The sequence below is a fragment of the Spea bombifrons genome, chromosome 6 (genome assembly GCF_027358695.1).
Source record: "Spea bombifrons isolate aSpeBom1 chromosome 6, aSpeBom1.2.pri, whole genome shotgun sequence".
Lineage (NCBI taxonomy): Eukaryota > Metazoa > Chordata > Amphibia > Anura > Pelobatidae > Spea > Spea bombifrons.
In genome coordinates this window covers 9,960,052-9,987,404 of record NC_071092.1, presented here as the reverse complement: position 1 = coordinate 9,987,404, position 27,353 = coordinate 9,960,052, and the positions used below count along the sequence as shown (strand labels likewise).

The following is a 27,353-nucleotide window of genomic DNA, read 5'->3' as shown; positions in this document are numbered from 1 at the left end:
ACAACACTGTGATTTTGTTGGTGAGAGGCATAGATAGAGAGACAGACATTGAGACCTCCACTCATTATTCTTGGTCAGTAAGTAATGGACTCAGTCCAAAAAAGAGAACATTCCCACCTAGGCTTCCCATATGTGTTGGGCCACCAGAGCTGACAATGTGACCTTTGCAGTCACGCCTGTGAGTTCATATAATGGCAGAGAAGTTTTCATTCCAATTCGTGCATGTAGAATACCACTGAGTTTTGAAGGATACTGGACATCCAGTCTATATTTTCATTGACTTGAGGTCCATTTACTAAACCTCCAAAAAAAATAGTGAAGGTGGAGACGAAAATTAAAATAATAAGTAGAAAATGACCGGTATAAGAAAATAAGAAACCTCATGACATTATGAAGACCATGCCTTAAATGTTTATATAGTACACAGCACTATTTTTGGCCATAACACATAAAAGGACTTTAAGGTCCTGGAAATAGTCCAGATGCGTCCAATAAAATTAATAAAAGATATGGAAAATTTTACTTATGAGCAAAATGGTAGCCAAATGAGGTTATTTCATAGTAGGTGTGTATGAGGGCATACTTTTCTTTTTGGTATGTGCATATTTTTTTTTTAAGTTTAGTACAAATAGAACTGAATTTTTGAGGCGAGTATATATAATATCCCTTTCTTTTTTCTGCATAAGTGCTTAGCATTTGGCACGTGTATTAAGCTGAAACCTTGCCAGGTAGAGGGGGGATGGTACTGTTAAGAAGTAGTATCTCAAATTGGGTTTATGCTCGAGTACAGGCAACTTTAGCCCGGAACATTTATATTATTAAGATACGCAACAACAATTTGACTAAACAGCAAACAAATATGTAAACTTCAACAGGGCATATGGATAATCTAAAAGCTTTCATTCAATTTCATTCAAATGTAAAAATTAATACAGATTTAGCTATGGATTATTTTGCAATCGTTTTGATAAAATGTACCGGTATATGACAAAAATACAATTCTCTTTACAATTTCAAAACTGATTCTTATAGTGGCAAAACAAAGCACGAGATGGTTGACGCAATTTTGGCGTTAGTAGATAAAGTACTGTCGGTTGTCCATTTTGCCCTCTTCACTGTTCTAGACTGGGCCGGACTGGCAATGAAGGGGGGGCTCTGGCACTTTAAGGCCAGCGGCTACCTAATGACATAAGCGAGGCTTGCGGCTGTATTTGCGCAGCCTCACGGTACGTTTATATGCTCACGTAGTGCGTAGCCAGACATATCCAGCAGCAGATCGGGCCCAATAGTCCAGCGGCCCACCAGGCCTGGTTCTAGAGTTTCCATGGAACATGGAACACACTATTCAAAGAATTCACTTTGTAACGATACCAACCCAAACATATCTTTCCAGGTTAGAATCATGGGAAGTGTCACGGTCATTCTTAATATTATTGCTTATTTTTTTCCAGTGAGTGAAAATAATATTTTTGAGCAGATGTCCTAATTTAGGATCTTTTGGGACATAACATCATCCGCAGCTGTGAGCTAGAGCTTGAATAATTGTTCCAGTCTTTAGGACAAACCAGTGAAATGGGGATGGATAACTCAGCTGCGCTATAATGTATCCTGTTACGTCTATTGACAAAATTTAGATAAAACTGCGAAGTGCATAAAACGACGTCATTAAATAAACAGTGATATCAGAGAAAGCGGGCAACAAGGCGGAAACCAAAACTAATCTCTGCTTCCACAATACTGTATTATGAATCGGTGACAGCAATTGTTTTAAAAATAAACACATTTTTTAGCTATAGTATGGTTTTCAACTTGCTACTTTAGTTGCATTACATTAACACACAATCATAATTTACTACTGAAAGTGTGAATATTTACCTATAATAGTCATAACAATATACAACGGCCATATATTTCTACCATTCTTTTAGGAGATGTTGTCTTTGTAGCACATTTATAGAATTATATTTTGATGTCTTCTTCTATTGGCCTTGTAAATGTATCGTATGTTTAAACTTACCATGAAAGAATTTGTTATATTGAGGATTTATTTGTTCATTTTTTTAATATTTTAAAATATCAAAAAGAATCATTAGTTAAAAATACCCCTCAATTTATGTAACTTTAAATTAGCATTGGGATGGGTGCTTTATTTTCGCAATATAAAGAAGTAGCCATTTTTTTCCTGCTGTGCATCAGCGGATTCCATAACTTTCCTGCCCTCACGGTACAGAGTTCTTTCCTTTGGGGAAGCTGAGCACATTTAAAGTGACCACCTTAATTAAATATATTAATATTAATCTTGTATTGAATATGATGTTCCAGCTTACACTGGATATCTCATAGAGGTAAATAAATTAGGAAATTAAACGCAGGAAATTGAATTCAAAGAAAAATAAATCTCACCAAAGGGTACTCACAGTGCCCAAAAGTTTCATAAGTTTGGAAGAAAGCCAAACCCGTCTGTAGTGAGTTTCCTGTGCAGTTGATTAGTATAATATTGTTTGATGCTTTAAATACGTGTGCTTTATACTAAATGTTTACTGCTGGTCTGGTATACAGTTTTTCCTCCTTTTAACTCTACTCTTACTTTTTAAACCACTTGCGTTTTACAAAATAGCCTCCAGTATCTTGGATTCCTTTTACCCCACCTTCTTTATCATAGTAATTCTATTTACCCTTTGCCATTAGCTCTCTCCAATTATATACCCACCCTTTCCCTAGGGCAGCTACCTTCTGGTTGCATCTTTTATTTGTTAAATATGGCCCTAAATTCTGTGTATGTCTACAACGAGCATTCAAATTTGAAGTAAGGAGCTCAGTTTTCCAAAATAGAGCAACTGGGAAGAAGAACAAAAGGAAGATAAACATCTGTTTGCGCACAACTCTATATAATTTGAAATTCTCTAAAACCAAGTTATACTCTATAAACTGGTTGGATTTCAAAATCTGAATGCCACTAAATCAGATTGTTAGAATGTGAACTATTCTTTTCTCAACATGCACTGTAGGTCCACTAGGGTGTCATTGGCATCCAAAGGGACCTCTTTGGAACAACCCTGTCCTTGAATTATACAGCAAAGGCATGGTGAGGAACAGTGACGCTTGAAAGGGGACTTCTTGAACTCTTGGACATAAGACTGTAGGTGAGGAATGGAACCTAAAACATTAAGCGAATAATTCATTTGCATGTAGAGCCACATGGTGATGTAACAGTGGTCTTGAAGGCTATTACTTTTAATCTCTAAATTTGCATGCAGTATACAATATACAGAATACTTTTGGGTTTGTAAATTAGTTTTCTAGACAAAGAGAGGGTAATGTAAGTGGAATGGTGAGATATAGGCAGATGACACTGAAATATCAGGAGAAAATGTAACACTTAGTATTAGCATAGTAGGTAAATTATGCATAATATACATTTAAAAATAATAAACTGCAATAAATATTACTGTATTGCTATAACGACTAAAACCGAGTCAGATTTGAGAATTTTTACCTATTTTTATAGCAGTGGTAAAGCTGTATTTCTACAATTACACATAACTCATGACCAAGCATCCTGTGGATCAAAAGGAAATAAAACTAGACAAAATAAAGACATTTTCTGTTCTTGGAGCTTAATTATTCCATAAATGTTCTACAATCATTGGAACAATTACTTTTCAAAACCCTGACTTCTAATCCCAAAAGTTCTCAAAATATCTGTAATTCTATGCTATTTTCTTAAAGTATCTAGGGGGCAAAAGTAAATTCACTTTATCATACACATATGGTACTGTTCTACTCATATTACAACACAGATTCCTTTTTTTTTTCTCCCCTCTCTGGACAAAATTTTCATGCTGTGTCTGCCCAGCTCAGAAGAAAGACATACAGCTGAATGCTGCTTCAGTTCAACAATTTAGTCTGAATTTCCAGGTGAGTCATCTTAATTTTAACAAAAAAAAAACCATATAATTATTAAAACTTGCTTTATTGAGTGTATTTCTACAGACTGGGTTAATTTATTCCAGGAGACAGATTACTTTTCCCGACTTCTTTGTAACTTTTTAAATGTTCTGACTTTAGCTTAGCTTGTATTGATGTAAATTGCAGAGAGTGTAAGATGTTAATGTAACCATGTGTGCATTCTTTAGGGTATTCTAGAATGCAATGTTTAGTGCAAAAAAAGTGATTTTTAAACGTCTTATGACTGCATAAGGCTATAAATAAGGACTATACACAGATGCAAACATTTAAAAGAGACGTGTGAATGCTTACAGTAATTATTATAAATGGGGCTGGATTAAATGCCTAAAATAAATGTATTCCTAGTTATTGAATACCAATCCTTGCATAGATTCCAAAGGAAACTTGGATGAAAACAAATATCGTCCCAGATTAATTATAATTATTTGAAATAAAAATCCATTATTTTATTATACATTTTATATTTTTTTAAATCCTACTTTTTGATTGCAGTCTTGTGCTACATCTATCCCTAACATTTAGTCCAGCCTGCAGTGCCTTCTGTTTATTTATTTATTTACTTGCTTATAGCAATGTATATATCATGAGATTCCTTTCCAGCATTATTCTTACTAGATATAAAAATATTACAAAATAAAAGTTTTTAATGCAAGAAAAAACAGCTACATGGCTTGATAATGCTAGACTCTTATGCCAAGCTACCCTTAGCACTATTGCTAAAATCATATATCAATAAACAATGGAAATTGGCAAAAGGGATACTTTTGCTTTAGGGGTGTGGCGCAAGCCATGGCTAGGGGGCTTTTATGTGGCTTTGTGAACTATTTGTAGCTGTTTTTGTAACTTAGTAAGGTATTTAGAAGAGCAACAATGTACTTTTTTTTTTTGTAGTTCTAGTGTTTTATACACATTATACCCAGCAACATTCAGCAAAATGGGACATCAGGGGTGGACAGAGGGCAGAGTGTGTGTCCTAAAGAGAGACTGTCCCTGCTAAACATTAGGAGGTTGGAAGTAAAGGGTTTTGTCTGTTTCAGTTATATAGCCCATGTGTATTGAGAATAATAAGAGTCATAGTTCATTATTAGCTAAAGGGAAATGCCCCCTCCTGTCGTAGGGGCTGATATTTACTACTGTTATCTTTATCTACCCCATAAAAGGTAGTGGTTGTTTTATCGAGCAATAATATATTTAAATACATATGGTCCTAATATTTGCTTTAGCATATATATATATATATATATATATATATATATATATATATATATATATATATATCATTCTACATTGTATATTGTTGGGGGGATAGGTTTTGAACGTATTTTAAATGAGATTTTACTGTAAGGCTATGATTATGAATGACCATAATTGTGTTTCGCAAGAGTGTCAACATGCCAATAAATGGCAACATACAAAACTAATACTCTAGAGATGCGGTTTTAATCATTCTCAATGGTATGGTGTGTTTAAGAGGAGTGGTGTCCCCCAGTCATTTCTCAAGACCTACCCACCAGTGACCCTGTGCCATGTGTCTTCTGAGTGCTGTGACTTGACTTTATATACCAGGAAGAATGCCTGGTATTGGATATAAGGTATTACAGAGGCTGTGGCCGGTTACAAGAAACCAGTTCATTGATCAGTGGTGCATCAGGGAGGCCTATCACCTAAAAGGGTAATAAAGCAGAGGGGCTACCACGTCCCCTAGAACAGTCATATACATCACTGGTCACTCTAATCATATGGGTCCAAAACTAATTTTCACTCTGCAAATTTTAATTTATATCCCTACAAAATGCAAGAGTGATGAAACTGGCATTTAAAGTAATGCTAAAATAAATGACTGCAATCACTGGATTAGACATTAATCAAAAAACACACAAAAAACACAATGAAAGATGTTTCTATTTCACTAACACCAGCCGTTGTATCAGAACAGTAGATTTTGTCTTCTTTAGACTCAATGGGGACTAGACTGTTCCTTTAAATGTTGTTTTTGAAGCACTTGTCACTTGAAGAACTGTTAGATTGTTATCTTCATGTCTAACTGCTTTTCTTGTAGACCACAAATGTGGATTCCAGTTTTTGTGTATTGGAGAATCCCTTAGTTTTTCTGATAACAGCCAGATTTGGTACATGGTGTCAATTAATTCAATTTAACGTTAGAGAAACATTCTGGTGGGATTACTGCATGTGATGTTAGTTTCATAATCACCTTGTAGGTAGAAAATTGCCAGAGTCTATTAAGATGTGATGGGGACAGGAAAGCAAAAGTTACTATTAATAAGATTAACAAAGTCGATTCATATAAAATACTACAAAAGTTACCCTTCTTGATTCATTCTTTTTAATTCTGTTTAGGCTGAAGTTACTCCTGCTTGAGATCGGCAATATCTTACGTTGATGTATATGTCTCAGAATGGTCGCTGATCTGCACCTAGACACCCACCGGGGCTTCCTAAGCTTCGCCATCCTAATATTGACAGGCACTAAATTAGTCCTGGCCCAGAATGATTGTACAGGCGTGGAGTGCCAACCGCTAGTAAACTGCATTGAAGAAGTGAAGGAGGAAGGCTCCTGTTGTCCCACCTGTGCACAGTTTGGTTGCACATGCGAAGGATACCAGTATTATGACTGTCTGAATGTTGGATTTAAAGATGGCAAAGTGCCAGAGGGAGAGTCGTATTTTGTTGACTTTGGAAGCACTGAATGTTCTTGTCCTTCTGGAGGTGGAAGAATCAGCTGCGACTTTATACCATGCCCTGAACTGCCTCCAAATTGTATTGATATCATACAACCAGTGGATGGTTGTGTTCAGTGTGGTAGAATAGGGTGCACGCATGGAGATGAAAAATACGAAGCAGGTTATACTTTCCATATGTCTCTCTGTAAATTTTGCCATTGCCCAAACACTGGAGGAGAGTTAATGTGCTATGACATTCCTGATTGTGACTTGGAGCTGGACAATAGCACTCCTCATACAGATACTCTAGACGGTGACCTAGATAAACAATATGATTATCCATACAGCCATGAGCAGGATTCACTAGAACTAGCAAACACTGAATTTGTTGAAAAAACAAATAACTATAAAAGAAATGCAATGCTAGAGGATTCCATTTTGGATTACGATGACGACATGGATGAAACTTTACAATCTTTGTCTACAACAGTCCAACCTGTTAAGTTAACAGATTTCACAACAATAGGTAATGAAATGCATCTTTCCTCCGAACGTACAAGACTTGGAGTGTCTGATGTTACAGTGCACACCACAGAAAGCAGCACAACAACTGCATCCACAACTTTAACAACAACCACAGAAAGTTTGCCTACAATAAAACCAACAACAGCTACAACACCGCCAATGACTACATATAAAACAACAAGGGCACCCACAGACACCTCAACAGCAAGAATGACATCATCAACAGTGATATTGACAACATCTAAGGGTAGTGATGATGAAATAACCACAACACAGCCAGATAAGCAAGATGTTATGGGATCTCACAACCAAACACAAGTGATGCCAAAAGAAGAAGAATTCCCCAGTGTATCATCTCCAGGAAACACCACGACTAACAGAGAACTCGGGAAATTGGATCTACAGATTAACAACGAGAAACACACAATCTCACCACTGAGTAAAGATGTTTTCCCTGAAGAGGAAGAAAGAGGAAGTATGACTTTAGACATGAAATCTACTCCAGCATCTGTTCTTCCAATTGCTGTAGAAGAATCGCATAGCCAAACATCTCTGACGGAGTTAAATACGCATCTCACCCAGGATTTAGACAAATGGGGCTTACCCAATGACATCTTAAATAACTCAAGACCATATGAGGGTAAGATCTATTCATTTTTCTCTGAAAAGTAATTTTAAAAAGAATTTGGGTTTTAATTGTTCCACAAAATTTAATTATCCAAATTAGCTTGCTGTCCTTTATCAACATTTTAAGAACTTAGTGACCCTTTTTCCCCAATTTCAGTAGGAAAAATACTATTCATTATTAGCAGGGCTTGCCAGTTGGAAAGAAGGGTATATTATTATGCATAATACCCCAGAACCAGCACCTTTTCAAACTTAAATCTAGTCATTATGTATATATAATATTGTGAATATAATAAAATATTTAGCCACACTACATGCTAATGTAGATCTGTTCTGTAAAGAAAACAGATCTCAACCATACACCTGAGGAAAGTTGTTCATCCCATGCAAAGGAAAGGGGGTACAGAGTTTCTTCCTTGGGCTGAGTGCTTTAAATACAAATTAAAAAAGGTGGATTATTAAATAGGGACGTGTGGAGGGAGGTGAAAAAAGGAGGGAAGGTTCATTGCAGCCACATGCAACCTTGCGGAGTATCTTACCAAATGATGCACCTAGGCATCAGTGATGCTAGGCCCAACTGTGATCCTTGTTTCGGGCCCTATGGGGGGCCAGCTATTTTTCACAAGAGAAAATCAGAGATCTCCTCTAAGCAAACCCACTGTGAGCTATGGAGAGTCTGTATGTATCCCAGATAGAAACTTCACTCTGTCTCTCAGTGGGATATGAGGCCAAAAGCATGTTATGTCTCTGCATCGTTGGCGGTGTGCTGAAGCACCTGTACACAGGCCACCATGAAATGTCCAAGCCTGAAATCAATTTAGCGCCCTTTGACATCCTATCTTGTAAATCCTCTACCATATGCCAAACGGCCTTATATTGCTTAGCCTGGCATTATGTTGAGTTAATCTATGCTCACCCTTCTTCCCCCAGGGGACCCCATGGTATCTCATGTTAAATAACTACAAATAATACCCTTGTACAATCATTCAAGGTAGGGATGTCGGAGTGGGTGGGTGTAGAACACCAGTGTGGGTCATCCAGAGACTGGGCTCCATCCAGCTCTACTGGCTCTGCCCCTGTAATGGGGGTCACCTTGCCTTATATTATACAAATCAAGCAATGGAGCATGAGACGAACTTTATGTGATTATTTGGTCAATCCTCCTCCCACCTAAACCAGTTCCGTTTGTTTGTAAATAAATACTGCAGTAATTACGCTGAGAAGTTGTGTGATTGTTTCCACATGTGTGCAGGGTGCTGTCTGAGTATGAGCATTTGCCTCTACCAGCTGAAGAACATATGTGCACCACACTGAGGCGTCATGGTTTCACTTGCAAGACCCGTAATAGTAAATATTAAAAGGTGTAAATTAATAAAATCAAAGGTCCCACCTAAAAAAAACATTAGCTAAATGTTCTTACATGTTACAAAATTGCTACATTTTCTAAATATTTCTTAAATATTATTTTTCTATGACAAAAAAATGTATGGAAAGAAAATGCATTAAAATATTTAATATTTATACATACATAATACGGTAATAGAAGTGCAATAGAGATCAGAATCTCCCCAGCCGACCCGTAGCAGAGCGACGCAGAGTAGAGCCTGATCACCCAATCATGACGTCAATGACATTAAAACAAATTGTTTTCGATGCAGTAAAAATGCATTTTACTCGCATTTTTTAGATTTTCCCGCCTCAAGAATTTTAAAACATGCATATCTATACATACAGAATCTCCTCCCCTGCCTGTACTCCCAGGAGCACAACTTGTAGGAACATTTCAGCTCATCTCGCAACAAGTTATCAGTCTGTTGTCACGAGATCACTTAAAATATTAAGATGCTGTTTGATCCACCTGCACTCTGGGGGAGATCATGGAAAACATATAGTATTAGTGGGAGCCAAATTGAAAACATCTGCAGAAGGCATCATTTTTGTAATGTCATATATCCATAATAAACTAACCAGAAGTGATATATAACTAGAAATACCTTCGCCACCCGGACATGATGTGAGTCATTACTGGATAGTATACGTAATGATCCCCAGCATCGTTGTAGGAATTCAATAGTCAAAGAAATAAGTATTTGGCTTATACCGTAATTTATGAGGGTACTTTTGAAAATGTAAGGTTGGAGGTAAAAGAGATAACATACACGTCCGTATTTGTTTGTTTCTTTGTCCTTTAGTTTTCAACAAAACATTTATGCCAAGTGCTCTTCTATAGGTGTCATTTTCCTTACGGCATTAAAGCAATCACCATAATTGATGAACCATGAGTTTTTTTTTTAATTATTCTTGGCTACACCTCGATTCATCTGACGTACAAGACGAACGATGGACTGAAACATAAAATGTGTGGTCTCCAGTCCTGCAATTGTCTTTGGATACCGTCAGTGGTAAATAGTATCCTTGCTAATAATAGTAATGTCATGTGACATGTACTTCCCCTGAAGTGGGAGCTCTGGACAGACTCATACAGATCAGTGACAGATCCAGTTAGGTCTCAAAGCAGTACTGGCCCCATAGCCAGTAATTATGTCAGAAAGTCTTCCTAACTCCCTTTTCTTGTTGTCCTCCTAAAACTGTAATCTGATCTACGTGTCAAGCTCCTAATCTCATATAAATGATAGCAAAAAAGGGAATCTCCAGAGACCCTGATGTATGATGTCCCCTGAGGGACATTATTGCGTGACCTGATAACTTAATAGGTCAAGTATCTCGAGTAATGTGTTACCCCACTTGGGGTATCTTTGAAGGTACATGTCATTGTGGAAGTGGGCATTAAGACTCAGCTCCTGGTGTTGTTAGGTAAATGCAAATACCTTGGGGTCTGATATTTAGTAATTTTAGGAATCTTATGACCAGCCATGGATGTATTTACCTCTTCACATGTGTCTGAGTCATTATTTTTCTTCTTGTAAGTTTTATTGCTCATTCCAAAGTGCACGTCTTGGCACTTGGAACTGTACATTCCAGCACTCTTAACCCAACACAATTTGCAGTAAATCCAATAAAATGACAAAAGTGGTAATTCTAAACGATCCTTCAATGAATTATTTATTACCTCTATGCCCTAAACCTTTTTTTCTACTATGCAAGTCAGTACTGTCACAAAGGGAGCATAACGGCCCCTACTGCATTTGCAAAAATTAAAGGAATAATTAAACAACATTAACAAAAGACAAAATGATGCCCCAGTTCTAGTGGGTAACTATGATGAAGTGATGTCACAATTCTCACACCTTTGACTAATATACGACCCACTCACAGCCCGTGGTGGAAAAGATGACAGGGATTCAAGTTGTACTGAGCAAAAACAAGTGGATGTCACCTACACGGATTGGCTAAAAAATAAATAGAATAAATAAATAAGTCTACAGCATTGAGGGTTTACCTGTCATGTCTACGAAACGAAACAGCGTTGACTAAATGCTCTTTCAGTGCTCTTTATAATTGAGATGGCAATTCTGCAGAAAAGTTGCTCTTTTGGAGATGGTTTGCAGAAAAACATAACAAGAGACACTGATATTCCGGCACAAAGTGCTAAACAGGAAGCCGTCAAGAAATGGCAACCCATGGAATGTCTTTGTTGACTTCTCCATGTTAAATTGTTCTTTATAGTTAGGGCATGAGATATTTTCACACCGTGATGAGTATAAACGTCCGTATTGTGATGGCTGGTACAACCACAAGCAGAATGTTGGGTAGGTTATCCTAGATATCCAAGGCCCTTCTATCACATGACTGTGCTTAACGTCAGACATTGTCCAACTATGCCAATGGTTCGCCAGTTATATGGACCATGTGGCCATATCTCACTGTAGGAAGAGATACCCGGGAATGTACTGGCAACACAATTTCCACTAAAATAAATACAGTATCATGTGAAAGTGAAATATTAATTTTAGTTCTCTGTGGTAACTTGTGTTATCGTGTTCTTAACAACATGTTTATATTGGCCATCCGCTTTCCTCTAATTTTACTTTTTTATTTACATTACATGTTTAAGAAAATACTTGTTGGATCTTTGCCCCGCTTTCATAAAAAAAGTTGTGGTTTTCTTTCCACGTTTCTAGAAATGGACACCAAACTAGGCTACGGTTCGGAAATTCAAAGTAATAACATAGTCAATCATCTCGGATAACATACAGTAAAATCATACAAAAATGTTAGGTATTTAATTATGAGAAATCAAAGAAAAGAAGGAGAACGAGAGACAAAGAGGACGCACATGAGGTTCTTACAAAGGCAGGAAATGCTGGCAAACTGAGATGTGGTTTCAAGTCTATAATAGTTCTATAACTGTTACAAGTAACAATAAACTAAATGAAATAAAGAAGCCATTTATAAAAAAGTCTCCCTTCGTATCAACACAGTTATTGCGTCCAACATGTAAATAAATTCCTAACTTTATCCGGCATCCAACCATAGCTGCTCCAGCTCTGCCTGGTTCTTCAAACTCATCATGAAAGTGAAGTTCTCAAACTTTGGGGACTCCTCAAGAATGAGAACTCGCTGCACTCTCCACCATGATATATCCTGGACAGAGATCAATCTATATTGTATTATTGCAATTTATTGACCTTTTTTTAAATCATATAACCAAATAGTTATCATGTTTGAAAGAAAGAAAAAAATGCAGTCTGGTTTAAAAACATCTGTCGAAGCCAAACATCACTTTTTTTTCCCTACCAATCACTGGGGCTTTGTAATCACTCCTTATGGAATAAACCCATTTTTTATAGAAATCTCTCTTCTTGAAGTTACATCTGTTGGTTCACACCAGTTATGGAAGGAAGCCAGTTGGCTCAGTGATGCAGGGTAAAAAATGTTATTTGCTTGTAGCTACGGAAATATTTGAAGTTAAAATACAGGTCTAGTCTTAAGTGTTGCTTGGGTTTTTATTGAGTAGGGTGCACCGCTAAATACATTTGGCTCAGTTGCCAGACCTGATGAAGTCATACCTATTGTATATAAGTATTTCAGGTAGATTGAATGCTAGTTTGCAGGCAAGTTAAGGTGAGATCGACTCACCGTCCTCGTCGAAATGGGGAGGCATGATGTCATTTTGTAAATATATTGGATTTTATAATATTTTTTTTATTCATTTGGGATGCTCTCACTATCAAACTGAATCAGAGGGGTTTTTCACATTTCTAGTTCTGAAATTAATAGAATCTTTAGTTGTGACAATCATGTACATTCAGAAAATAAGAGGCCCGAATACGGATTCACGGGAAAAGCAGTATGCAGAAACGCTTCTCTGTCTGCAATAGACTGTTGGTTTATTTGTTTGTATCATAAAAAACTGATCAAAAATAACCGTGAAGCACATTCCTTTGTCTTCTTTGTGTCTAACAGGTACTTTTGTAGATTAGAAATTGTATACAGTGTCCAGGAGGTTAAGATGACCCCATCTGGAATTCAATATGGGAGATTTGTTGATTTTTTTTTATTACTCAACCAGTTAAGTTGAAATGGACAAAGCTGCTACACTGCTTATGTGATAGCCCTTGGGTTACTAATGATAAGTGTCATTTTATATGTTTTTTGATGTTTAAGTGGGAAGAGATAATCACTAATGGTCCCCAAGACATTTCAAAGTGGCCCTCATGCTGAGTATAAAAGAGATCACATTTGTGACCGGAAAAATGTTTGTTTGTGTTTTTTTTTGTAATTTGGGATTATTTTTCAGGGTCATCAAAAGATCTAATTGAAACATGCTGTACAGAAGGTCAACAATGGTCTATAGACAACGGGGAGTGTGAAAATATGCCTTCAAGTGCATCTGAGGATTGCAGGTATCCACCCATCTTATTATGTATTTTCTTACGTATCTATTATTTGGGGTTAGTTTTGAATGCTAATAGAGGTGGTCGTTTTCTATGCAAGACAAAGTTCTCTGTGCCGGCCTATGGGAGGTAAAAAGCCAAGCCATGGGAGGTAGGGCTAGCCATGCCAGAGGTCTGACCGGCCACAGTTAGTGATAAAGTTATGAGAAGTTGGTAGAACCTCCTCACTAGTCTTAAAAGTCCAGCAACCGCCACCTTCATGCCTGGATCATCAGGGGCAAATCCAAAATGCCCCCGGTCTGTTCATTGCTACCACTTCACATGGTTCTGCAGCTGTTGTTCAAATTACAGGTCATATGGCTCTCTTGCAAAGGCGAAGGCCGTCTGGCCTCTGGGCACAGGAGTTGAATATCCTTTGTTCATCGACATTCATGCACAGTACGCTCTACAACAAAACTTTGTAATGTTGTACTTTGTGTAAAAGAAAGGCTTAAATAAAGCCAGCTTGAAATATTATCCAAAGTAATTGTATTTTTTTCCTTAATTTCGAAATTAGTCATGGTATAAAAGGGAATTTGGTCCAAAAAAGTCTTTTTTGAAAGCTCATTTATATGTTTCTATGTGTAACAGGAGGAAATTAGATTAACTCTGTAAATTTTGGAAAGGTATGTATTTGAATTTATTGTGTTTTCCATTTGCAGATATTTTAGCTCGTAAAATGAGCGAGGTTTGGGATTAAATAGAAATTCCACCCAAAAGTCTGTTTACTTAACGCTCACAGTACAGCACGAAATTATTAGTCATTCCATATTTTTTTTACCTAAAATGAGTTTCAGGACTATCATTTAATGCTCATAGCGTAATCATCTGTTCCTTAGCAGATCTAAAAATTAGGTAAATACAACCTCAGATGAAGAACGACACATGACTTATTAATCATGATTTATTCAGCAAAAATAAAGCAAAAATGGAGAAGCCATGTGTGAAAAACTAAGACACCTTTACTGCTTCCACAGAAATAAAGATGCTAAGTAGCAGACAGGCGCTGCTAATCTAATGTCCTTGATTAATTGATCATCAGCAAGTGTGATCACCTCTATAAAAGCTAAAGTGTTCGCAGGTTGCTGGTGTGTTCCCAAGACATTAGCAATGATCAGCAAAGATCTTAGAAAAGTAATTGTTGCTGCCCACCAATCTGGGAAGGGTTATAACACAATTTTGAAATAATTTAGAGTCCGACATTCTACAGTGAGAAAGAATATTCAAAAGCGGAAAACATTTAGGACCGCTGCCAATCTTCCCAGAAGTAGATGGCTAAAAAGTACAATAATGTTTACTGTTGTTTTTCAAATTACTGCTTTATAAGAATATATGGAGGATTACGTAAAACAATTATATATCTACACAACTTATTCTATATAATAATGTGTTGCAAACCTGAGATCTTTTTTCCTAAAAATTTGTGAAAAAAGTAGCAAAATCCATCAAAAGGCTTAAAGCTCTACCAATTTCCTTTAAGGACATTAAAGCATTCTCATAAATGGTTCGGTATTTCAACTAAATTACATTTTCAAACTGGAGGGCTATTGTAGACATTATCTATGTAATTATGTGTCTGATAATCCCTTTCCGGCTTAGGATACGTTTGTATAACAAGCCAGACAGTGAGAATACTAAAACAAATGTTGGGCAATATAATTATCTCTTTTTTTTTTTGGATAACACACATTCCTTTCTTCATCTTGATTGATGATATCAACTTAAGACTCACATGCCTCACCCATTATAGAGCCAATACAGAAATCCCCATGTAACTTTCTCCATGCGCTCTCCATGCTCTCATCAGATAATGGGCTATGGGAACCGGAATATTTTTTTCTTGGAGTCATTGGATCTGTAATAATGAAATACAGATGTATTCCACATTTTTGAACTTTCATAATAGCTTCCTCATCTTTGAAAGTTTATTAAAGGATAAATTAGTTTTGAACACATGAATACATTCTGGACTGTGTCATGTACACTTCGAAAAACATTAAACGTTGGGAAATCCAGCAGACAATTTGTTTCTGCCTGTAGACAGATTCGCCATCAGAAAATGTTGGGCTCAGTACTATCACAGAGCCTCATCCTAATTCCCCTCGCGTTTCTTGCATCTATCGATGATCCACACCCTCAGACCTTGCTTGTAGTATCATTGATGTTAGGGTAACATGGAAGGACTACATGTGTGATACTGCTGTACCACCTATACCCCTATGATGGAAGCCCAGTAAGGAGGTAATAGAGGAACATATGGGAGCCGAAATACTTAGGAGGGGCTATATCTCCCCAGGTCCATCTAATGATACTTTACGATCCACTGCATAATCCAACTATTTTAACCCCTTAAGGACAATGGGCAGTCCCTAAACCCATTGAAAACAATGCATTTTGAGCATTGTATGAGCTTTGTCATTAAGGGGTTAAGATACGAAACATTATAATGTAATTGCTTATTTTTGCAAAGTAATGTTGCTAAACCAAAACTTTGGAAATGTTATCTTAAGGTATGACTTCTATAGTCCTAAAATAATATAAAATTCCTGTAGGGTTTTCTTATCAAGCAATGCCCTTTTTTTTTTGTTCTGTTTGATAAGAAATGTCAAATGACGCAAGCGCTAACTGCAAGCAAAGTTTCCCACTGCTGGAAAACCTCAGATCCTGTTTCTTTGTGTAGCAATCGATGATAGACTCGTAAGTGACTTCCACTTTAAATAAGCGATTAGAAGATAAAGGTAGTACTAGTGTTTCCCAAATTTCCCAAAGAGTCTTAAGTGTTTTATCCCAAGGCAAAAAAAAAATGTATATCTTTTACTGAAATTATGTTGAAAAACCCTGCAATCTTGTTATTCTTTTTGTAAATGTAAACATAAGAAGACACATGACATTTAATTTAGTAAACTAAGAAAAATTGGGTTTGGTGAATGCAAGGAGAATGTTACCTGCCTGGCTGGTAAAGTTAGGTGGAGGAAGGATAAAGGTATGGGGCTGGTTGGGCTCTTTACTTCCAATAAAAAGAAAACCTTAATGTTTCAGTATATTAAGATATTTTGAACAATGCTATACTTCCAACTTTGTGGGAACAGTTTGGGGTTGGTTGATTTTGGTGGGGAAGAACTTGACCGGCCGCACAGAGCCCTGACCTCAATCCCATCAAACACCTTTTTGATGAACAGAGATTGCGAGCCGGGCCTTCACGTCCAACATCAGTGTTGACCTCACAAATGCTCTACTGGATGAATGGGCACAAATTCCCACAGAAACGCTCATAAATCCTGTGGAAAGTCTTCCCAGAAGAGCTGTTATAGCTGCAGAGGGACCAACTAAATATTAATGTCTATATATTTAGAATGCAAAGTCATCAAAGTCCCTGTTGGTGTAATGGCCGGGTGTCCCAATACTTTTGTCCATATAGTGCGTATGTATATTGCTCATTACTGGGCCCTATATAAAAAAGGCCACATCTAGCCAGTAGCACTATGGGCAACCAATTAAGAATGCATTTGCCCTGAAGCAGACCCTTATTCTTTAGGATGCTTATAAATAACATGAACAAAAGATTCTATCTAGGGTCTTAGAAACCTTTTGGCTGACCCTGGTCTTCATCGTGTCTTGCTTGACTTCTTTTGTACATATAGTGTATGATGCTCTCATTAGATAATGGGATCTGGGAACAGGTTTGTGTTTTGTAGTAATTATTATCAGTAAAACTGAGTTTCTGCCCCATTCCAGGTACCAACATGTTCACCCAGGGTAAATGAATGCCTGTCTGTGCGCTGTAGAAATATACAAGGGGTGTTTTTACCACGACACACTACAATTATTTTGCTTGTTGAAAAAAACAAGCACCCATATGTTTCAAAGGATACCACCATGGGACCCCAAATCACTTTCACTTGTCCAAACATATTAACCTAATTACATTTTAACACCAATCCTGCCACGAAAACAGAACTTCATTAAGAAAGCATTATTAATAGATCTGACTGAGCTGCTAGAATTAAGAATTTCTTTAAAGCACACATGGCACCGATGCAAACGATGACGTTAACAGCTGACGATGACGTTAAAACCAGTGGAAATGTCCCTCTTGTTGGTACACAGTGACAGTTGAAAGCTTGTGGAAATGGAAACATATTTTTTATACTAAGATCTCTATAAAGAAGAGGAATAAATAGGGGGGGGGGCTCCTCAGAACTGCTTCATCAAATTAATACACAAATATAAAATAGAGTTTTACAAGCAGGCGTTGTAAATGACACAAAACGGAGACGTCATTAGGTTCAAAAAATTAAATGAAAGCCATGTCCAATAACGCTGCATAGAATATAAAACAGAATAAATATTGAGTCTTCTGGAAAGTTGTACAGATTTTTTCTTGCCAAACTTATCTTGGAACAAAGAAGCAGGAAATATTGTAAATGTGAGACCTCTGGTAACATAAGGTGTTTTGTTTTATTTCTGTTTAAGAGGAAAAACTCCAGAACCGTCTGTGAAGTGTTATTATGGTTCAATGCAAAATAGTAACTGAGTTGGCCCAAGTAGTGGCGCTACAGTAGGGCACATGGCTTCATAAGCCAGCTTCAGCCAGAAAATACATTTATTGGGCGATGTAGAAAGAAAACCGGTGTGGTTAAATGTTACCCCAACTCAGATTCCCACAAAGCTACTCCCAAAGCATTTAATTGATTATTATTATTTTTATTATTATTATAACTATTATTATTATTATTATTTATTATTATTATTATTATTATTATTATTATTATCTATTTAAGTAAGAAGGATCTCATAACACACTTTGTTTCCTATGCATGTCAGATATTACTGTACATTGATCTTTGGCAATTTAATGCATTTCAGGCTGGTTAAAAAGCAGTGCTGTACATCTTACCTAAAAGAAAATACTTGCATTGCTGGAATGGTCGCTGCAAAAGAAGATGGGATTTGTTTCCCCGCTGAAAACGATATGTGTCAACGGTCTTATTTCAAGGCAAGGAGCTCAATTATTTTTTTAACAATAATTCACACAAAATAAACAACTTGCATGAAATGGAAAGATTCTCTTAAAATTAACCTGTTGCTCAAGAGATGCCGTATTTAATACAGAATATACTTTTGGGAAAATAGTCCAACATTTGGTAAAAACAATTCTAGTAATACATTTAAACTGGATGAAATTATGAGCTTTCCGCAATAAGATGATTATTTATATCACCAAAAATATCTCATATTATATATTTCTCAATACAGCTATGTTGTGATTGTTGTTCTTTGGGTCTGAAACTAAGAAGAGAAGGACATTCCTGCGAGTCCAACCTAAACCTTGGCTATCCTTGTAACAATATGATGATCTTATGCTGCAACGGAGAAGAGCAGTTGATTGCCCCGGATATAAATGTGCCTCTGAAACCTGAACCAACACTAGCACCTAAAAGAGGTAACCTTGTATGAAATCTGTATTCCATGCAGTCCACTTAAATGGACACTCCATCCATCATATACACTTTAACATGTAAGATGGCTGTGACCCCTTTGAATGAACATATTTCTCCCACTGTGAAAGTATGGAGAGATTCTGCCCTTTGCTGTGTGTTTACCACATGCACTATAATCACTATAATCACTATAATCGATATAATCAGCATTCTCCAGCACTGGCTTGCACAAGAGTCCCAAGGGGTCTAATGAGAAAATGTCCACCATTCAAATTATGTCATTGGAAAAAGGCAGAGCTGGCACAACATCAAGACACAATGGTTAATTGGTTAATCTCAATTTCGGAAAAGAATGTGGTTAGTTAGAGCACCTTGAGAACTGGGTCAGGGAACCATATCTCCAAATACTTGGAAATCCATGTTCTTGGTGACACCACCATCAGGTTCTCTTCTCTTAGTAAACAACATGGAAGAGGGTGGCCAAAAGTCAAGTAATTGCTGAGGGCATTAAAAACCCTAAATAATATAAGGCCGGTTTTCACAGAAATATGTCACGTCTCTGTCCTTGGAAGGTATGGGAGAGATCATAGAAAACTATGCTTAAATTGCATCTGTAAACCTTGAAAAAAAGAAATAGCCCTTATTTTAAAATATGGGGATTCTACGTTTGGGGTCCGAGCTTCTGTAATATTTAAGCAGTGCTGCTTGGTCTTTTATACTGTACTCCTGTCTATGTTATGATTGTTATACATGTGTTTCCAACTGTAGATATTGATGAATGTGTTCAGAATAAACACACCTGTGTAAAAGGCGAACGCTGTATAAACACAGTTGGATCATTTGTATGTATCCAAGAAGTGATATGTGACACTGGCTACACATTAGCAGATGGCATCTGCAAAGGTAAGTAGAAAATTACCTTTTGGCATTCTAATGTTTTTTGGAATCTAATTTCTGCACTTCCCAGCCAGTATCCGATGATACATGTGAAGTGTCATATGCTGATTCTCCATCTTTGAATCATAATTATTTTCATTCTTTCCATGAATTATACAGGGGGGGCAAGGGGGGGTTTGCAGTGTATGTGTATGTGTATGTGTATGGGCAGGTGTGTGTAAGAGCAGTGTAGGTATTTGTGTGTTAAGCTGTTGTGTAACTGTATACATGTATGTGTATGGGCAGGCATGTGTATGGACAGGCATGTGTAAGGACAGTGTATGTGCATATGTGTGTGTTTACGGGCAGGTGTGTGTAAGGGCAGTGTGTGTGTATATGTGTATGTATGGACCGTTGTGTGTAAGGGCAGTGTGTGTAAGGCCAGTGTATGTGTATATGTGTGTGTAAAGGCAGTGTATATGGGCCGTCGTGTGTAATGGCAGTGTATGTGTGTGTTTATGGGCAGGTGGTTGTAAAGGCAGTGTGTAGGGCAGTGTTATGAAAGGGCTGTGTATGTGTATATGTGTGTTTATGGGCAGGTGTGTGTAAGGGCAGTGTCAATAAAATAACCTTTGTAAAAAATAGCTGAGGGGCCACAATTTTCCATTCTTGCCTTGGGCGCAAAAGGAGCCAGCTACAGTTCTGCTCACAACAACCAGACAGCATAGCCTGTCGCTCTGTCTCTGCAGTTACTGTATATGTAAACTATTACAAAAAGCTTTAGAGAATGTTCCTCTCTTTCTTAGGCCTGAAAGAACTTTTGCAAGCTTGTCTTTTAAGTATTATGTTAATCCAATAAAAAAGGTATCATTGTTTTACATGTGTTTCCACTCTAGATATTGATGAATGTGTTCAGAATAAACACACCTGTGTGAAAGGCGAACGTTGTATCAACACAGTTGGATCATTTGTATGTATCAAAGAAGTGATGTGTGACACTGGCTACACATTAGCAGATGGCATCTGCAAAGGTAAGGAGAAAATGACCTTTGGCATTCTAATGTTTTTTGGAATATACCGGTAATTAGTGCACTTCCCAGCCAGTATCTGATGATACATGTGAAGTGTCTTATGTTGATTGTCCATCAACATCAACCGCTTCTCCAAGTATATACCAGGCATAACATGTGTACAGTCAAGAGTAATAAAAACAGTACAACGTAGACATCAAAACACTCAGACTGTGTCGTGGTACAGCACCAGGGCTGGCCCAAGACATTGTGCTGCCTGGGGCGAAGTGTGAAATGATGCCCCCCCCCACCCGTCACTCCGATTGGGTAAGCCAAAATTATCAGGGAACTCGTCCCTTTAGCCTAGAGACATCATCAAAAATATATGGCTAGATAGTCTGGAATCTATGACCTTGAGGACAAAGGTCCTTACTGGAGGAATGACAGAATGTTTCCAATATGCACTGTCAATTCTTAACAGGATCCAGTCCCCATTCCAAGAAGATAATACCGGAGCTGAATTCTCAACTAAGCATAACATCCGCATCAATACATGTGCAACAGTTCATAATCTACTCTTATTTTTTTCCACGCAGATATAGATGAATGTGCAGCCACACAAGGTCCATGCAAACAAGGATTCAATTGTCTGAACACCATGGGATCATACGTGTGCCAGAAAAAACAATTGAATTGTAAGAGAGGATACAAGTCAGATGAAAATGGAACAATATGCCTTGGTAAAGTACTTTTTGGAAAGTGCTGATTTTTATGGTCAGATTTTTCAGTAAGTCACCTAAAGCACCGAAGTTTAAAATGTTGTCCAGGTCAGACCAGCCTTTTGTTAAACATTCTGAACCGCCACGAAGAGACAGGAACGCAGCAGGGTCACGTTACATGACCTTGGCAGGAGAAACTAGGCTGCTCGCAGAGTGTGGCATTGACAAGCAGGGTACAAAGATGGCACAGTCAAGCTGTTTGTCGGCTATGATGGCACTGATGAGCTGTTTAGGGGCAAGAGATACTCACAAGCTGATTGGGGGCAAAGCTGGCACTGTGAGAAATGTTGCTTGGTGATGTTGGGGGCCCTGGGACTATTTTAACTTGTAGTTTCTAGTTACGCCCCTGACTATGAGTTTAAAAGACAGAAACCATTGGTTTTCACCTCACCTACTATTACGAGACATGCTTCATGTACTATAACATTGAGCTTGCTGACTTTGCAAGAGGTCATCTGGAGTATATGTTATGGCACTTGTAACACATATGTTGATGGGAATTCACGTGCATGAAGGTGGTTTTTGGAGATGGACAAAAAAATGTCACCCAGTTCACATAAATGACATAATGACACTCAGCTCATTTAGGGAGTAATGTTATGGTCCCATCTATTCAGATGTCCGCATGCATTACCCACAAAATTAAAATTTTTACCGTCTACTTTTTTCGCTAATCCAAAATTTTTTTTTATTTTTTTATTTCCATATTAACATTTTTTTTTAGATATTGACGAGTGTAAAACTGGTGCACATAACTGTTCCAACGAGCAATCCTGTTACAATCTACCTGGGACGTATCGCTGCGACTGCAAAATGGGATATCGCTATGACTCCATCAGAAAAAGTTGTATAGGTTTGTGCCATTTATCTAAACATTAGTTTCTTAATTTTTATTATTTAATAGTACATTCTCCAGCTATCTTATACGCTGATTCATTATCTTACAACTGCTTTATGTTGCAGATCCTTTTTATTATTATTTGAATGAATGTGTTTGAAAGTTGAAAATTAGTATATGGTTTGAATTCTTATATTTGTTGCTCCAGATATAAATGAGTGCTGGATTTACCCGGGACGTCTTTGCCATCATACGTGTGAGAATACTGTAGGGTCATACAAATGCTCCTGCTTTGCTGGCTTTCAGTTAGCCGATGATGGGAAGCGTTGTGAAGGTAACAGTTAACTTATTGTTATATTCTTGTCCAGTAGGTTTTTATGTTAAAAATGTGCTGTCTCGTTGTTGTTTTTGTTTGTTTAACCTTCAAACATACCTGCCATCTGTCTTGAGTTTTCAACGATAGTTCCTATATTTAGCCAGTATCCAGCCTTTGTCTCAAGTTTTTAACTATGATCTTAGGATCAGTGAAGGTACGAGAATATAAGTGCTTGTTTAAGGCGCTATCATATTGTCTAATATAATGAGTTAAATAGTTTCTAAATTAGAATTAAAGCTAGAGATTGACCAAAGTTCAATCACACACAGCACTCACCAATGAGTTTCCACTCCTCTGGGTTCCTGACCAATTCTTATATGAGAACATTAACAAGGAGACAAAGCTGAAACATTTGTGTAATTACTATACTGTGTAATTTCCCTTTCAAATAACTTCTGAATTTAAAACAGATGTGAACGAGTGCGAGAAAAACCCATGTAACCAGGAGTGCACTAATGTTTATGGGTCCTATCAGTGTTACTGCAAGGAGGGATACAAGTTGGGAGTTGACGGCATCTCTTGTGAAGGTAAAGTAAAATGTTTATGGCTCCGTGATATACTCACTGCTGGATTTCAGTATCTGCTTCATTTTAAGCATTAATAGTAATTGATGGGATGGCATAACAAGCTGGAATTTACTAATGAATTATATGAGCAGAAACTAGAGAAATCAGATGTTGGGTTATTGGGGGAAAAGGTTGGGGAACACCGCCTTCTAAGACTTCCAAGACCCTGGGTTCTGTCTTGTTTGTTAGCCAAATGTTTTGGGACACTATGTTACTGGGCCTTTTTGCTTGGGATTACCCCCTTGTCTGGATGAAGCAAGCCCTCCTGTGCAACCACTGCATTACAGGGGGCACTGTGGCTTCGTGGTGGACCAGTGGGCCCTTTGTAGCTTCTGTCTATACTTGAACAAAATTAGTTACAGCATTGCAACAAATATATGAACTTTTAATAAAAGCTCAAAGTGGACTAAATTATTAATAATAAAATACAAGCCAAGTTTGGAAAGTACATCAATAGAAATGATAAGGGAATTGATCTTGATTTCGGCTTGGCTAGAACATCAGCTTCACAAATTGCCCTACACATAAAAGCCATGCCCCTACACCGAAGCCATGCTGGGAGTACATAACCTGCGGATAACATCTCTTAATAGATTTGGCTAGAGGATGAGTTAAGAAGCATAATGATCACCATTGTATCATGGCCATCTTTAAACCTAAAGTGGCCCAGGGCAGGTCCTCCTGTTCCACCTCTTCCCCACCCAGTGGCGCCGGAGGAGGCATATTGCTCTCAGCAGGTGGTAAGCAGGATTCAAAGGGGGAAGAAGAGTGAGGTCCGTGCTGGGGGCGCACAGATGTCGACCTCAGGGCTGTGCTGACGGTTCAGGAGGTATAAGAGACAGGTAACCCTGAGATCAGGGCAGCTGTACCTTTTGCCGTCCCTAAAATATGGGTTTCACGGTTCATTGTAAATAAAGAACACGCTATGGTTTCGGGGCCAGTTAGAATCAGGCAGTACTGTATTACTGAAGCAGGTTTGCACCTTAGGAATGCCCTCTATTTACAAATTACGTTTTGTCTCAATTTACTTTGAAATTTCTTTTTTTTTTGTTATTCAGATATTGATGAGTGTGTTCAAGGCCTTGGAAGCCACTGTGTTTTCGCCTGTGTCAATACACCTGGTAGCTACCAATGCGCCTGTCCTGAGACGGGATACACCAAGTCAGCAAATGGATTATCATGCAAAGGTAGGGGATCCATTTGATAAAACATTACAAAAATGCAGCACTCAAGTAACTCTTCATCCTCACATTCTATATATCACTTAAAACATGGCAGATAAGAATCTTTCAGCCCATCAGTCTGCCTGTTTTTCCTGGTGTAGACCTTAATCAGTCCTTGATCTTGTCTTATATTCAGGATGGTTTAAATTCCTTAACTGCATTAGAACCTACCGCGTCTACTGGGAAGCTGTTCTACTTATCTACATCACTTCTAAGAATCCATCCGTCTGGTTTTAGATTATGGCCTCCTGTGCTAAGATTTCTCCTTTGAAATAAACTCCCCTCCTGTGCTTTGTTAAATTGCTATACATATTGAGATACCTTAGTCTTTCCTGGTAAATTTTCTTATCCCTATGTCAAAAATACCTAGTCTTAAACCAAACATTTAATGAGGCTCTCAACCTAGTAAGTAGGAAAATATGCAACGTCCTTGGCTATATGCCAGACTTTCCAACACGTACAGGAAATATGCAATGGGGATTTTAAGTAGCGTGTAGACGGCAGAGTTGGGTGGGACGCGTAATATTACTTTACCATATGGGATACATTGCATTTATATGACGCTAGGAAATCTATGTAGAATATATTCTTTTGGTGCAGCAAACACATTCATTTGAATAACTGTTACTTATAATTCTGTGTGCAATAACAGCGACATAACATAGGTGTTGTAGGTGTAGCCTCTACTGGGCCGTGTTTCCCTCTTCTGGGGAATCCACATTGTTAAGGGGTAAGGGTAGCCTTTAGTAGGAGGCAAGTATGAAGGAAGTACTGTAGGTAAGAAAAGGACATGACCCAACAACGCTACCCATCCAGAGATAGAAACAATGGCCCCGAAATCCAGGGGAAGCAGGGCTTCACCACCAGGGCCAAACCCAGAGGGCTCCCTGGTACGACCATGAGGGTGCCGACTATGTTGTGTCTTAGTGACTATTTCAAAATGCAGCGTTTTTTCTTATTTTTCAGATATCGATGAGTGTGAAATAGGAACACATAATTGCACATCTACGGAGGAGTGCTATAATGTCCATGGAAGCTACAAGTGCCTGTCTTACGAGTGCCCAGAGAACTACAGAAGGGTTTCAAACACGTGAGTCTCTTACATTTCCAGAAGACCTTTTAACCCCTTAATGACAAAGTCCGTACGAGCTCAAAATGCATTGTTTTCAATGGGTTTAGGGACCGCCCATTGTCCTTAAGGGGTTCATTAGACCATAAATTGCTATATAAACCAGGACATGTTGACACCATAATGGAAACCCCTGAAGAAAATCAGTGTAACTTTTGTGGATTTTTTTGCAGGCAATGTGAAAGAATCACCTGCTTCAATTACCAGGACTGCCAAAATACCCCTGTACGAATCTCTTACCATCGACTGAATTTTCCAGTTAATGTGATGGTCCCAGCACAGATTTTCCGCATCGGACCTTCACCCGCGTATGCTGGAGACAACATTCTAATGGATATTAAGAAAGGAAATGAAGAAAACTATTTCAGCGCTAGAAAGTTCAACCCCTATACAGGCATACTCCATCTTCAAAGGCCCATCAAGAAGTCCAAGGACTTCCTGTTGGATGTTGAGATGAAACTGTTTCGTCAGGGGGTGGTCACCACCTTTCTTTCTAGGATCTACATATTTATTACCTCCCCTACTTCCTAATATCTGCAGGTTTCTCTTACAGTTTAACCATCAGGGACTGAGCAATGGAAACTACGTCTCATTCATGTTGAATAACAAATCTACCAAACCAGGTGGACCAACCAAAACCTTGTTCCTCTTTTCTCCACCTCAGCACAAAAAAAGTAAAAATAAATTGGTTACTTTGTCAACCAACTAAATTAACTAATCGATTGCAAACAATGTGGAAGAATTAAAAGGAAATATCTATTAGGTACTTGAATATGGCCTTCCCTGAGAATAACCTTGGTAGGCATTGTAGCCAACTTATAGTGAAAATATAAGATTCATGTAAAAATATTAATGTAGTGTTTTCATGTGTCTTAGTAAATGAATCTTTATATTTTTAGGTTTTATTTTATTTAAATAGAAGGCAAAGTTTTTTCTTGGTCATGCCTTGGTCATAATATTTACATTCCATATTATGTATTTTTAAGAGGGTTTATATAACTGAAAACTTCCCAGGGAGCGCCAGCAGGCCAAGTGAGGAGAGGGTAGAGTTACCCGCAGGTTACAAATAGATGGGACTGGTGGAGTCCCTACTTTACCAGATATCAAAAACTGTTCTAGCAGCCCATTAATAAATGGTAGGACCCATGGGCCATGCCATGGATGCCCTGGGCCAACCTTGGAGAATTCCCAGATGAGAAAGCCATAGTGAGTAAGCAGCGGGAGCAAAAGCTAAGCTCCAATGACATATATAAATATATATATATATATATATATATATATATATATATATATATATATACATATATATATATATATATATATATATATATATTACAAGAGTAGTAGTCCAGTAACAGCTGGGGATCTACATCTGGCAGGCCTGTCCTAGAACTTATCATTTTTGTAATCAAGGATATGCTATAATATATAGAATTAAAGAAAAATGAACCAATAATAACATCCAAGTATATTTTTT

The 27,353-nt window shown here is 37.7% G+C and overlaps 1 protein-coding gene across 1 annotated transcript; it reads left to right on the top strand.

The window, feature by feature from the left end:
- The first annotated feature begins 3,851 nt into the window (after positions 1 to 3,851).
- LOC128499817 (fibulin-2-like) lies at positions 3,852 to 26,767 on the top strand. The gene is made up of 14 exons (XM_053468754.1): positions 3,852 to 3,918; positions 6,328 to 7,814; positions 13,503 to 13,608; positions 18,505 to 18,634; positions 18,895 to 19,081; positions 19,848 to 19,982; positions 20,852 to 20,986; positions 21,562 to 21,705; positions 22,469 to 22,597; positions 22,791 to 22,916; positions 23,369 to 23,485; positions 24,583 to 24,711; positions 25,714 to 25,837; positions 26,050 to 26,767. Exons 2-14 carry the CDS (start codon positions 6,386 to 6,388, stop codon positions 26,405 to 26,407), a joined length of 3,249 nt encoding a protein of 1,082 aa, XP_053324729.1. The 5' UTR covers positions 3,852 to 3,918; positions 6,328 to 6,385; the 3' UTR covers positions 26,408 to 26,767.
- Positions 26,768 to 27,353: the final 586 nt, after the last annotated feature.